The sequence below is a fragment of the Magallana gigas genome, chromosome 3 (assembly GCF_963853765.1).
Source record: "Magallana gigas chromosome 3, xbMagGiga1.1, whole genome shotgun sequence".
Taxonomy (NCBI): Eukaryota; Metazoa; Mollusca; class Bivalvia; order Ostreida; family Ostreidae; genus Magallana; species Magallana gigas.
Window position 1 is genome coordinate 59,766,882 of NC_088855.1, and position 14,947 is coordinate 59,781,828.

The 14,947-nt window shown below is 37.1% G+C and overlaps 2 protein-coding genes across 4 annotated transcripts in view; both read left to right on the top strand.

The window, feature by feature from the left end:
* The first annotated feature begins 62 nt into the window (after positions 1-62).
* Positions 63-2,110, top strand: LOC105341430 (protein adenylyltransferase SelO). Its single transcript, XM_011447968.4, has 2 exons — positions 63-718; positions 982-2,110. Exons 1-2 carry the CDS (start codon positions 91-93, stop codon positions 2,064-2,066), a joined length of 1,713 nt encoding a protein of 570 aa, XP_011446270.3. The 5' UTR covers positions 63-90; the 3' UTR covers positions 2,067-2,110.
* A 4,965-nt stretch (positions 2,111-7,075) lies between these two features.
* The window catches only part of LOC105330338 (neural-cadherin), a 29,475-nt gene continuing 21,603 nt past the window's right edge, over positions 7,076-14,947 (top strand). Inside the window, exons 1-5 of one of the 3 annotated variants that reach the window (XM_066080668.1) lie at positions 7,076-8,472; positions 9,242-9,259; positions 11,558-11,746; positions 12,151-12,385; positions 12,745-12,759. In XM_066080668.1, coding sequence (XP_065936740.1) covers positions 7,419-8,472; positions 9,242-9,259; positions 11,558-11,746; positions 12,151-12,385; positions 12,745-12,759 — 1,511 coding nt within the window. In that variant the 5' untranslated portion in view covers positions 7,076-7,418. The remainder of the gene's footprint in view (positions 8,473-9,241; positions 9,260-11,557; positions 11,747-12,150; positions 12,386-12,744; positions 12,760-14,947) is intronic. The other 2 variants (XM_034442972.2, XM_066080669.1) reach the window with 2 other exon arrangements.

Consider the following 14,947-nt stretch of genomic DNA (forward strand, 5'->3'; position numbering starts at 1 on the left):
TAATGTGAAATTGAATGACGATTTAATTGATTAAAAAATTAAAAGTAATTTTCGTTTTGAAAACTTTATCCTCTTAGTCTTGAATGTGACATGAGGCTACTTTCACTTTTACTGACACTTCTACATTTCGGTGGCTATGATTTTGTTTTAGCAAGGTCCAGTGACTGTTTTAAGTTATCAATTTTAGATCTAGTCACAAATAGCCAATGTCCGAGACATTATGCTCCACAAAGTTTTCATACATGGCGATTTGACCGTCATCAAGATCTAGCCGCCTCCTTCCCGTTGGATCCTATTGCACAAAATTTTGTTCGACAAGTCCCGGGCTGTTTGTTTTCGGTCACCTATCCTCTTCCACTGAAGTCAAAACTGCAGCTTGTTGCTTTTTCTAAGCCGGTTTTTAATGATATTCTTGGTCTGACTGATGCTGCAACCTCAGAAGTAGAGTTTGTGGAATTTGTGAGTGGCTCTCTCATTTTGCCTGGTTCTCTCCCTTTGTCACACAGGTATGGAGGGCACCAGTTCGGATACTGGTCGGGACAGTTGGGAGATGGGAGGGCGGTCATGCTGGGGAAGTTTGTCAGTCACCGCGGTGAAAGATGGGAGCTCCAACTGAAGGGGTCAGGACGAACACCGTACTCACGCCATGGAGACGGTCGAGCGGTGCTGAGGTCATCTGTTCGAGAGTTCTTGTGTAGTGAAGCAATGTTTCATCTCGGTATGTTTATGCTTCTGTATGTTATTATACTGGAAATGGAAAAATAAATAGATTTTTGAAATGCTTGCATGTATATGCTTCCTATGTTTGAGACATGTATTAAGATTGAAGGCAAAAGTAAAATGTCTACCCCTATGGAAAAATATGAATTTGGTAGCTCTATTTCAAACAGTAGTAATTTCTTTCTGACCAATTTTTCTTGTCATTGATATTCATATGTATCAAAGTTTTATAATTTCTTAATATATGTATCTTAAATGTAGGTATTCCAACCAGTCGAGCGGCAACACTTGTAGTGTCTGATGATCCAGTTGTGCGTGATCAGTTTTATAACGGTAAACCACGAACAGAGAGAGCTGCAGTTGTCCTTAGGTTGGCTCCTTCCTGGTTCCGAATTGGTTCATTAGAGATATTGGCGAAAAACAAGGAACTTGAGCTTCTCCAACAGCTTTTGGATTTTGTCATCAAGAATCATTTTCCTCAGGTTGATATTAAGGCTAAGGACAGGTACTTCGCTCTGTACAGTACAATTGTGTCACAAACAGCTCAGCTAGTGGCCAAGTGGCAGAGTGTGGGATTTACCCATGGCGTCTGCAACACCGATAACTTCAGTCTTCTTTCTATCACCATTGACTATGGACCTTTTGGGTTTATGGACGAGTACAATCCTAGATTTGTTCCCAATACTTCGGACGATGAAGGAAGATACAGCTATGAAAACCAGCCAGATGTTGGTTACTTCAACTTGGAAAAACTTGGAGATGCTTTAAAACCAGTCCTGATAAGATCTCAAGTGAAACAACTTCAGAACATTCTGAAAGGTTATGAGAGAATTTATAAAGACAAGTTCATGGAATTGTTTAGGAGAAAACTAGGCTTATTGACCATTGATGAAGATGATGAAAATTTAGTGGCTGTATTTTTAAAAATCATGGAGGACACAAAAGCAGATTTTACTATGTCTTTTTGTGAACTTGGAGAAATTGATCTGAGAGAAATATTAAATACGAAAGAAGTACCCAAGAAATACTGGGCACTGACTTCAATGGCAGACCATGAGTGGTTCTGGAATTGGGTAGATAAATATAAAATCAGGCTAAAGCAGGAAGGGATAGACGAGGCGACTCGACAGACACTGATGAATAAGACCAACCCCAGGTACATACTGAGGAACTGGATGGCTCAAGAGGCCATAGAGAGGGCTAACAACAATGATTTCAGTGGGGTCCAGAAACTACTGAGGGTCCTGGAGCACCCCACAGACTGGGACCCAGAGGCGGAGCGTGCAGGGTATGCCTCACGACCCCCAGACTGGTCCAAATCTCTGAAAGTCAGCTGCTCCTCATGATTCTAGGAAGGAATGATTAACGAGGGAGGGGGAGGCATTGTGTATACATGTTTTGTTTGCATTATTAAAGTCTTTGTTTTTTGTTTTTCCTTTAAGTTATTTGTTTCTTTGGTCAGCAATTTTGTAGCCTATCCCCTGTTTATTTCACTTAGCTATATTATATTGGGGGTGTCAGGTACAGGTACTGTATGTGAGGCGTTGTCGCACAATTCATGGTCATTCTGCTACTGTACAATACATAGTATGCTCTGTTTCTTTAGGTGACCATTGTTTAAACTGTAAAGAAATATTTGAGTCGAAGGATAATCACAATCCTTAAAAATTTATAGAAAAGACAATTCAAGTCATTTATTCTCAAGAACCACTCAATTTATACACACGATACAATATCATATGGCACATGAGGTACACAAATATAAAATCAATATTATATTTGACATAGGCGTCGGAACGGGGGGGGGGGGGGGGCTAGGGGGGCTTAGCCCCCCCCCCCCCTCCCCCCACGTTTTTTGCAAATTTAGACTAACCATTAGGCACATAGCAGCATAGAGGGTTTAGCCGCCCCCCCCCCCCCCCCCCCCCCCACTTTTTCTCGCCGGAAATGTAATTGCTCCTAAATTTACATTGAAAGATTGAGAATTAGTTTTTTTTTTCAATACTTCTGAGGATTAGTCACACCCCCCCCCCCCCCCCACTTTCAATTTGCTTCCGACGCCAGTGTTTAAATATAATTGTCAAGGGTATGAGCATGCAACTAAATTGTCAATCTATTTGAGGTTATAAGAATTGTTAAACAGCATCGTGGAGGAGAGGTTTACTAATTTAGTTTTAATTAGATTGCTAAAATGTGCAAGTCAAAGTTCTACCAATAAACAGGGTGGGGTGCATAACGATGCATGCAACAAGTATGAATGAAATGGAATTTTGGAAATAAATTCATTGAATTTCTTATATTTTACAATCATGATGACACGACAATTTCCTTTTCATCACAATTGCATAGTTTATTAATAAGTAATTTTAGAGAAAAAAATATTTTGTGTTAAAAAGAGGAAAAGAAAAAACTTTGAAATTTCCAAACATATATTTCTCACAGGGTGGGGTATTTGGCGCAAATCCAGGATTGTTTCCAGGGAGGGGGTTGAACTTTGCCCCTACTCTCCCACTCCTCAAATGGTTTTATTAAACAAAAATCACAAAAAAATTAATATATTGAAATAAACTAAGACCAACCTGTCCTCAGAGCTAGAGCCGCAATACACTAGGGCGATGTGGTGTAGAACTGTTTTATAGAACATTTCTTCTATCCTCCCCAACCTCTCTCCCTGTAGATACGAGCATAGCCTGGTATTACGCTACAGTACAGTACATTCGGCACTAGAAAACACCCTCGGACGATATATTCATGAACGAAAAGCAAGGTATACAAATCAAAGCAATGTATATTCTAGTTTAGGACATGTATAGATCGACATGGTGTCATTTTCCCACAAAACGAATCGATCTCTGCAGTTCTCTAGCACACAGTAGTAAGCATGGTAAGGGGGCGGTTGGGAGATGGCTGTTATATTAACACATTGTATTTTTTTTCAAATAGAAAAATATATTTCTTTGGGACGGTGTCCCTACCACTACTAACATAAGGCTTGTGCATCAGATAAAAACGGTTTAGTATTTTAGTATACATGTATTATAAAATAAACGAAAATTATATATAAGATATCGGATGATAAATATGTAAATACATCATTATGATAATACACAGCTGTCACATAATGTGAATCAATAAACTGAAGTGATGGTCGATAAAAAGGAACGTTTAAGGTAAATCATATCTTTGGCACGCGGAATAACTCTTGTATGGGTAGGGTACTGGCTGAAATAAAACCGTCATATATTTCCTGATACCACAACCCAATATACCCAGCTATCAATAGCTATTATATACAAGAGCTTCTGGTATCAACGTATCAGTGAAATCTCTGAAGCGGTGAAGTCCCGAAGTGTTTGACAAACATTTTTCAAATATTTTTGTTTTTAAATTATATTAATTGATGATGTATAGAAAATTCCTATTTAATCTTATGCATTTAATGTCTAGTATAAGTGAAGTGTTGTAGATGCTTGACTTTAAAATAACAAGTTCATTTTTATTTGAATCTACGAAATACCAAAATAAAAAACAAATAAATATACGGTATTTGTTTATAGATTGGTTATTTGATAATAAAAATGAATGGGTATCACAAAAATAAGCGTTTGTAGTTAACTTTCAATCGATACGAACTGAGGCACATCTGTAAGTAATGTACATTTGTACATGCAAAAAAAATACTGTGTGTAAGAATGATTGGTATATAATGCAAAATAGACACATAGAACTTCATATATGGATACGACATCAACGCAGCAGTAATAAGACCACGCGCAAACAATGATTAAACCATGCATACACAAACTTTAAACAGGATTAGGACGTACATGTATTGCATCCGCACAAAATTTTAACTGTAATAAGACCATGCTCAAAACTTTATGCAGTAACTATATATAGACCATGGATGCTCAAACTTTGAACAGTATTAGGAAGTTCTACGCACACACTTTGCTCTGCTGTGTGAAACTGACGCTGTTTCAGCGAAATATACATCCACGGATGAAGTCGGACGAGTGTCATTGTGTTCAATGTACGCATACCAATGGCTGGAGAGTTAACCATAAGAAGACCCCGCCGTCATCAAATTGGAGTTTATCACGTTCTGCCCAAAGTCCAAGCTCTTGTTAAAACGGTTCTAATTATTTGCATAAACTTAGAGCTGTTACAGTCATCTTTCCAAGTCAAGGGTTTCTGATCCGCACTGCTCCTCAGTGTAATATTTGTCCAAATATGGTCCAATGAGATATATTTAAATGATATATAACCTCTAGAGGTCATGTGCATCTTAAATCTTTTTAAAAAACCTAATTTTGGCTTTGGGAATTATTTCGATATTAACCTGTAAAATTAAGAAAAGACTTCATTAAATTTGTTCATCAAACCATCGTCTCCCTCGCTCACAGAAGAGAAGGGCAGATAGTATAGTATCCCTCTAAATGAGAGACTGGGGTGATTGTGCAACAAAGTACGTCCTCATTGGTGATGAATTTCATTATATCTAAGAATGCTGGGTCTTAGAAGAAACGAGGGATAAAATATCTAAACACGAAGTATTAAAATAAGACCAAATGTTTTAAGGTTCTCTGAACTTATGACCAATAAAAAGAAAATTGTGAGTCTTTATTTCAAATATTTTCTATGCTGTCTGTTTCCCCTTAGTGTTTGGGTTTGGGTGGGGATGGTTAGTTGCATGCTTCGTATCTTACTCCATTGTTTTTCTTATTCACTTCTTTCCTTTAATTTTTTTTCCACACTTTTGGAAAAAAATGGAGGAGTTGGTTCATTACTTTTTATTTTAATCAATAAGTACTAGTAAAAATAAGGCTGTGAATAGCAGCACTCCCCCTAAAAAAATCATTTAAAAACGATACCTTTACATTTTGAATACAAAGTAATTTCATATTTGTATGGATATCTGAAAATGGCTAATAATGTTAACACTATCGCCTATCTCGGAGGGGTGTTTATGTATGTGTACATACTCCAGGCGCCCGTGATCAAACGTTGCAAAAGATATAAGGGTATACATTATATAGATGTCACTGTGATCCATACAGGTACACTGTCAATCAAAAGATAAAGCTGTCAATCAGAGACATAGAGTGGCTTTACTTGTTCCAGATATAGTTTCTGGTTCCATCATAAAAATTCCAATGTTTGACATGTACGTGTTTTATGTAATTACGATAATTGAACGGGAGCACTTTAGTTTGGTTTTTTTAAAAATATTTATTATATATTTTATTTATCTATTTACTTATGTATTTATATAATGATTCAATCAATCATAGTGTATCTATCCCCCTTTATTTAAAGGTACAATCAATCCTATAATATTGAACCCTGACAAGTCGCTCTCTCCATGACATTTATTTATTTATTTTTTTTTTTTTTTTTTTTTTTTTATTTATTTATTTATTTAATAAATTAATTATAACCCTGTATCTATTCCATTTTATTCATTCAAAAGTACAATCAATCCCTGACAGGTCGCTGTCTCCACTATCAGGTAAAGAGGGTGTAGGCGATAACATTAAAACAACAGATGATAAGAGACACACAACAACCCACAATTCACGCTCTCTGGATCAACAACCACTTGACCCGGCTTGACTTTGAGGTTTTGGAGATTTAGATGTAATTTATTACCCATTAGAAAACCACTTTTACTTCGACCTGTGTCGCAGCACCTTGCATAAACTGCACGGACAAACAGAATACTGAGTCAGATGTACATGTTGTAAATCTGGTGGAGTATAGACAACACAAATGAGGAAATTGTGTAAACAGTTCACAAAGAAACCAAGTATGAGGAAAATTGCTCTTATAGATACATATATTATCCTACATATTTACTGTATTTCTCAGTTGTCACGTACTGATGTAGTGTAAAGTGTCAACTGGGGGATGAGCTTGGATGGAAGAAGAATGTCTACAAATTAAACATGTATTTTTATCCTTGTTGTGCCAACCTTCAGTAGGTCCATGGTATATAAGAACTAATAAACTATATTTTCTTCTATATTGTATTCCATATACTATAGTCAATCTTCCCGTGTAGGGTACATACAGTATGTTTGTACAACATACAATAGACTATTTCCCCGTACACTGTTAATACTTCTGTTGTATTTCGTTCTGTACAATAAACACACCTTCTTTTCTCAAAAGGTTTAAATAAAACGACTGACAAATGTTTCTGTTTGACTTAGATTTCCTTCTTTGAGTTAATTCAATTCTTTACCTCGACTGACAAAGTCCAGAAGATAAATGACACTAATTACTTGTTCTTTATTGAATTGCCACTGCCTTATAGACACCTTGACCCGAGACTGTGGAATTCGGAGAGAGATCTGAGGTATGCGCTATTACAACACACGCTATATGCTGCAGGGCCGGTCTCTTACAGGGACAAAGTCACTCAGGTGTGACCACAGGTAGGACGCGCTTCAATACTCTAACGGTCGTGGGATATTATTCATAGCTAGGATTTGTCATCGTTTTTGAATTACACAGGAAGGGAGTATGTGATGTTGTGAATTTTCGAATTTCGAAGTACTGTAAGTGAATATTAAAGGATTGATAGAATATACCTGTGAGGTGTACGATTTGTGGACAAATCCAGGTAGGATCTACCTGGTTATCGATTCCTAATTAATACTGGATCACCGTACCACAATATAAACACATTCAAAATGGCGGAGTCGGTACGGTTTTCAAAAACAGCCAGTGTTGTGAGTTTTGTGATCTTACTTTTTCACGTTGTGACATCGTCCACAAACACACCAGTAATAGTCCCAGCAGACGCCGGGGTGGGGTACAGTATTTTAAAACTTGATTGTGATAACTCTGACCTACAGTTAAGAACCAAAGATGTGTTTGGGGATTTTTATGAGAATTTTGTGATGACGGAGTCCGGTGATTTGGTCCTCAGAAGACCGGTCTCTCCCCTGGGGGGACAGAGCTATCAGCTGACCGTTCTATCCCACAGGAACTGTTACGATAACGTCCCCAAGAAACGGACGTTCGACATCCGAATTAGGAGCACGTCCGAGGTGTTCCCTCAGAGACTGTACACAGGGTACACCGGGACCACCGATATCCTGGGCTCACTGGTCACTCACCTGTCTAACATACAGGTGAGACCAGAACCCCAGCAGGAATTTGTTTTACAGGGATTTTATTCCGACTATTTTACCATTCTGCCCTCAGACTTTAATGATCAAATCAGGGTTGTTCTTAACAAAGAATTCCCCATAGACTTCCCTAAACGTGCTTTTTATTTTACCCTTTTATCCAAAGTTGGGAATGAAGTTCGAGGCCACACCGGCATCGAGATTTTGCGAGTGGAAAACCCTCACCAAAAACAAACACAATCTCAATCAGTGTCAAACAATAACCCGGGGTCACCTCGCCTTACTGCCACATTTGATCAGGATCTGTCAAACAGCGCCAGTTCTCACGCTTTACGTTTGCGACGTCAAGCCTCCGCCCCGACCAGCCAGCAGACGGTGGAGGTCTACGAGGACTCCAAGGGGGGAGCGGAACTCTTCTCCGTGGACAGGAGCCAGGTGGCTGGGGACAACATCCGGTTTGAGATTCGCTCATCAGAACCAGAAGACGTTTTCTCTATTGACGTGGACACCGGGAAAGTGAGCCTAAAATCCAACGCGAAGCTGGACTATGATTACGGCGGCGTTCAACAGTACGTCATTACTGTTGACGTCAAACGTCAGGATGACGGGACAGGTACATAACGTCATTCAACCATATACGTAGCTTAGTCTAGGTATCCACAGTTCAATCTTCAAACAACACAAACATGCACTTGATACAATCTCTTTTTTTTTAAAAGGCAAATGAATGCAAAGAAATCTATAAGAAAGCTATGAAGCATGCATCTAAATTAGCAATATGAATTACGTAATCGCTTCTCAGTATCCCATTCCCTTTTATATTGTGCAAACAAAATGACAAAAACGATGGCTCATTCGCTTTGAATTTAAATTCAAATGTATTATATTTGAGTAAAATGGAACCCTTTTCATATTTCTGGTAAAGTGTCCTTTTCATATTTCTGATAAAGTGTCCTTAAAATACAAAATGAAATAGATGGGGCCTTGCAGTTGTTTGGTCTTTCTCGCGATCTGATTGTGACCCTGTAAGCCGTGGAACCGGAAACTGGTGTTTAAATGTCCCAGGACGGTTCTAAATCCCCCATGACAATTGTGAAATAAGATTACAAGACAATAGATCAAGGGTACGTCATGTATTAAATCTGTCTGTTTTGTTGTAGTTTTGGTTAAGCTACACATAAGTATGTGTGTGTATTCATCGACTTGTAAATGTTATATGTTGATAATCTTGGAATTTTAACTAGCGTGGGTTGGGCCTAAACATTATGTCATTTTTATATATAATGAAAACAACTTCATTGTTCACATTGATATAATGGTACAAGAGAAATGACAAACAATATCTTTGGTATTAAATGACCTCTATTTCTGGCCTTTTGTAGCCGGGCCGATCTGGACAGGTGTGTATGTCTGTCTGTATAGTTCTACCCTCTACGGCATCCTGCATGTGTTAATAGCACCCGTAAACATTTTCCTTGATTTTAAGGATTTTAAACAATTTACTAGTTGTTGTTATAGCGTCCTTTTTATTTCGTTTTTTTTTTCTTTTGGTGAACTGAGTTCCCCATTCATTGTACGCCTGTACCTGGGACACGTTTGATCTCCTGGAAACACTTGTTTTCTGGGGGACATACATCGGCCGCTGTCTGTGTCCTGATGCCTGGTGGGGGGAGGTCAAGATCCGTGATAACACTATCTACTATCTTCTATCTACTAATCACTGACCACTCGTAAATTCCTGCCCCTCGTACTGAGGGCTTATTGTTGTCTGTATCTCTGTTCGCATCTGTAAGCATGACATTCGTTATCCGCCAATATCATTTTAATGTTGTTTGGTTATTTTAACAAAAGACAGATTAAACAAGACTTTATTGATTATTATGGGCGCATGCTGGTCTCGGAGACTGGGAATGACATCGTGAGTTCAATCAGATACTCTCTCGGAGTTGTAAGTCCGCTGGACGTGACTCACGCGGATTTATGTGAGAGAGTAAACATTGACTGAAAGGCCATTCAGAGATTTACCCCGTCACTTAGTCCAAATATTTGAGCAGGTTACACCTTTGCGTGAAGCACTGTATCCCCCGAGTCATCGGAGGAAGCAAAGAATGCTTGTACTATCGGAACGCGGTCATTGAATTATTCAAGTCGAACTGACACCTCCAACAAAGCTCGAATTTCCAGCATCTGACGGTGAAAAATCGAACGAAAACGAAATTTTAAACTGAAAATCGAATTTGATATTTTTATGAAATTACAATCGGGGATTATGTTTGGTAAATATTGTAGCTTTACACAAAGGCCCCATTAATCGTATTAGTTGGTCTGGAAGTCTTACTAAGCGTACGTTCATAGCACGGTATTGTGTATCTCTCACCTTGATCAACACGTGCGCTTTTACCTGCAGAGTTTAAGACCCCAAATTTATTTATTGTGTCCTGATATTCCATCTAAAATCATTTATTTTCATCTTAAATTGCAATATAAGGACAGCGATTAACTATTAAGAGGCGTAATGATAGAATGAACAGTAATAATACAAATTGATCGCATGAATCATCGCCAATTGATGCGTTTTACCTTGTACAAGGTGTACAAAAAAAAATGCTATTCTGTCCTGTCTAATTAGTTTTCTTTGAAGAAACAATTTGAAATATATTTGCTATATACTAGGGTCTTTTGGAGTTAAAATTTCAGTAACATATATATATATAACCCCAAATTTTGTTAAGTGTCAATTCGGTGATCGTGAACATATTTTCATGCACCGTGAAAATATTTAAGTCTTCAATGTTTAAATATAGACAGCAATGCGTCCTACGTAATCATACACACATTCCAACAGTTGTTACTTCGTCTTGGTTCATCACACATACTTAGAGCCGACATAAACTCTGTTGTGTTTCTATATTATTTAGTTAACTTTTCAATAACTTACACGTATATTTATATACGAATATGCCTCTCTTAACCGGCCATTTTCTCAATCTGTTTCGTTTGTTGGTGTCTTGCCTTTTTTTTGTTTTTTGTTTGGTGCGTATTTTTATTATTCTGTAACTATATTAGATGACTCATAATAGATCAAAATGTAAAGGAAATAAAGAAATTTTAAAAGAACTATGACACATAGCTTAAATTTCATCCGTGTGTTAGTCCACCAAATTGATTTTTAGTACTTCTTATTTTGTCGTTAAGATTTTTATTCGTTGTTATTAATTATTGATTTCAACATTTGATTTAACGTTCAACATAAAGCTTTTTCAGTGAATGATAAATGGTCCGCGAATCGTCCAATACAATTTAATTGTATATCAACCAATGTATGGTTATACAATTCTAAGTTCATTCATTTGTCGACAAAATCAAAGTTGTTGCACTTAAATTGCACATGTATCATTATGCAACAATCTTTTATGAAAGGATCCTTTGTTTATTTTAAAAAAAAATAATTTTACAAGAATAACTGTGATAAAAACATCCTATTGCTAGGTTTCTGGGTTATATATATATATGATTTGATTTCATTTTGTCTCCTTAATAAAAGAAATCGGGATCGGCATACAAAATAGTTTGCCCCATCATCTGCTAATTTGGTTTGATTGGGTGCTTTTTGATTGTGAATACATTTCTAAAGGCACGTCTATTGCGCTTAAAAAGATAACACTCTCTATTTGTATTTTTCTTGCTTTTCCATACAGTCCTTCACGTGGTCCAGATAACGGCGAACATCCTTGACAGGAATGACGAACCCCCGCGATTTATCACTAAACCTGTCCCTTATCTGGCTGTGGTGGCATCCAATGCTCAGGCGGGAGTGTCCGTGTTCAGGATCGAGGCTGAGGACGTGGATGGGGGCCCAGGGGCTGTCAAGTACTACAAAGAGAACGGTAGGTACTGGTGTAGAAGGCACGTAGCATCGGAGGGGGTGGGGTGGGTGGGCCGGGGGGGGGGGGGGGGGGTAGGCAAGGAATTGAACAGTGAAATTGAAAGCAATACTTCCTGATATGATAAAGTACTATGTAGACACTAAATAATAGTATGTACTGTAGGCTGTAGAGAAAATTACATACTGGTTTAAGATGTAGTGTACAGTAAAGCCTCATTTATCCTGACATTAGCATTTATTTATGTTTAATCCTAATTCATCAGTTATTGATGTTTAATCAGATATTGCTCTCAGAGTGAAAATGTACAGCTTACTGAGTTGACATTTGGATGCCCCATTTTACTACTTCCAATAGTATATATTTTTTACTATGTGCAGTAACCAGTATTGTGATTTTTGTGGTAGTGGGAAGTAGCCCGTATTTTGAGGTGGACAGAGACACGGGTGAGATTCGGACAACGGAGGCCATTACTAGCGGATTGGACTACGTCATTAAAGTATATGCCCTAGATTCCAAGGCAACGGTCCAACAGAAGACCGGCCCCGTCGATATCAATATTCGCCGTGGACAGCGACCTCCACAGTTCTACTCCTCATCCTATGTAGCGTCCGTCGAAGAGTCCAACCAAGCAGATCAAACGTAAGTCTTCATTGGCTCTAGCCTATTGTAGTACTTTATATTGTCACACCTGTAAAACACTCTTCTTACTTGTTTAATAACTTAGTTAGAGTACTTGTAAATTTTAATTTTTAATGTCTTTATTTTGATCTTGATTATTGTTTCAATATTGTTACGTATGTGCGAAGATTTGTTACATATTTCTTTTGTTTTGTTAGAGTAATGCTGATATTAATTTTGTATTTTCTTGTTTCAATTTTCGAATATTTAAAGATTTGGTTGCAAGACTAAATCTATGGCTTACTTTTCTTATGATTTGTACTTGCTGTATTTTCATGATCTGATTCTGTATGGACGACTCTTTCTCTCTTGCCTTACAGTGTTACAGAGAACAGGTATCATTGCTAGCTTGTCCTCTTGTTTCAGATTCTGTCCAATCATAACCCATGAGAGTGTGTGAACTACCTTAAACTTAACTCTGTACTACATAGCTACCTCCCCCTACCTTATTTTCACTTTCTATATAAAAATCCCCCATGATATTTCCAGTCTTCATATAGAAAATGAAGACTGGAAATAGCAAAACTAGAAAACTGGACATCTACACAGTTCCTACCCTCAGTAGTTTTGTATAACCATGTACAAATATATAACATTTTTACTAGTACATGTATTATACTGTTGATGTCAGAATGCATTAGACAAAAACTGCATGCAGGAAATTAAAGTTTAGTGAAAGATTAGATGATGTAGCTTCTCCAACAAAGGACTGACACAAGTAGATCCTAAATGATAATTATATTCCGCCAAATTATTGTAAAAAGAATTAGATTCCACAGTAACTTGTACCAGGATATTTCTTCATGTATTCCAGAGATAGTGTATAGCTGTATTGACATAACATTATGACATATACTGTACATATTTTGCCGAATGTGAAGTACCGGTACATCTTACCTTTAAATTTGGGTCAGTTTTTATTGTGCACAACTACCAACATAATTTTTGCATGTTTATTTTTCATACAATATATAAGTGATTATGAAATTATTGAAAAAGATGACAGCTTATTAACAGGATATACAATTTATTACTTATGTAATTATGATAAAAGTTAATGTTAGTGTATTAATGTATATTAAATATATATTTTATATGATGTAACTGATAAAATATTATATAGATATTATAACATATATCAGTAGCGGAAATTGAACATGATGTAGTCTTCCTCTAATGTTTATATCTATATACATTCAGCATTATTAGGTAAATGTGCAGTTTTTCAGACAGTATGGTAATACCTAGCTAATAGAGAGTCAATAGTTGAATGTAATAAGTAATGAATGGGACACAGAGAAGTGAAGGATTAATCAGTAATAAAGTTAACACCTCTCTAGCATTTTAATAAAGACCATCAGACTCAGACAGATTAACTTAACAATAGGCAAAATAGAATAAGTTCTTCGTATGTATGCACTGAATGAACTATAAAGCGTGACCAGTGGTATGTTTACAAGACTGTTAAATCAAATGAAGCACGTTTTATTCATAAGACAAAAGAATTCTTAGACTTGAAGAAAAGATCAGAGAGTTGTTAGTTGTAGAGATATTTCACCTTGGCTTCACCAGGTATTACCTGTACAGTGATTAGTCAGGTGAATCTGTGATCTGTGAGTTACCTGACACTTCCTGTAGGCTGGCTTTGATGACATAACCCTCTACTGAATGATGTCAGGTCACCAACAGAAATCGTAGCCAGCCCCTCAGTTTTATGTTTTTGTTTCCTTTTAAACACCCCTGTCCCAGCTTTTCTGAGTATTTCAGCAATAAGACTATTTGTTTACTTTTATACACGTCACCCCCTGTCTTTTTCTGATTAGACCACTGCCGCTAGGACTTACTATATGGTTCAGTGTGCATTTCTTAACAAGTTTTGTTCACTGTGTTTGTTTTTGTTTTGTTGACACACATTATTTGTTGATGCATGGAAGTGTTTCTTACAAACCGGCCATTAGGGGCCTCTGAGAAACATCCTGTAAATACACAATCATTAACCAGACATTTTGTGGATACATGTCTATGTATGCAAGCTTTCTGTGACAAATGTCTGTCATCAGACAAACAATACTGTACACTTACATCAGACAAACAATACTGTACACTTACATCAGACAAACAATACTGTACACTTACATCAGACAAACAGTACTGTACACTTACATCAGACAAACAATACTGTACACTTACATCAGACAAACAATACTGTACACTTACATCAGACAAACAATACTGTACACTTACATCAGACAAACAGTACTGTACACTTACATCAGACAAACACTACTGTACACTTACATCAGACAAACAATACTGTACACTTACATCAGACAAACACTACTGTACACTTACATCAGACAAACAATACTGTACACTTACATCAGACAAACAGTACTGTACACTTACATCAGACAAACAGTACTGTACACTTACATCAGACAAACAGTACTGTACACTTACATCAGACAAACAGTACTGTACACTTACATCAGACAAACAGTACTGTACACTTACATCAGACAA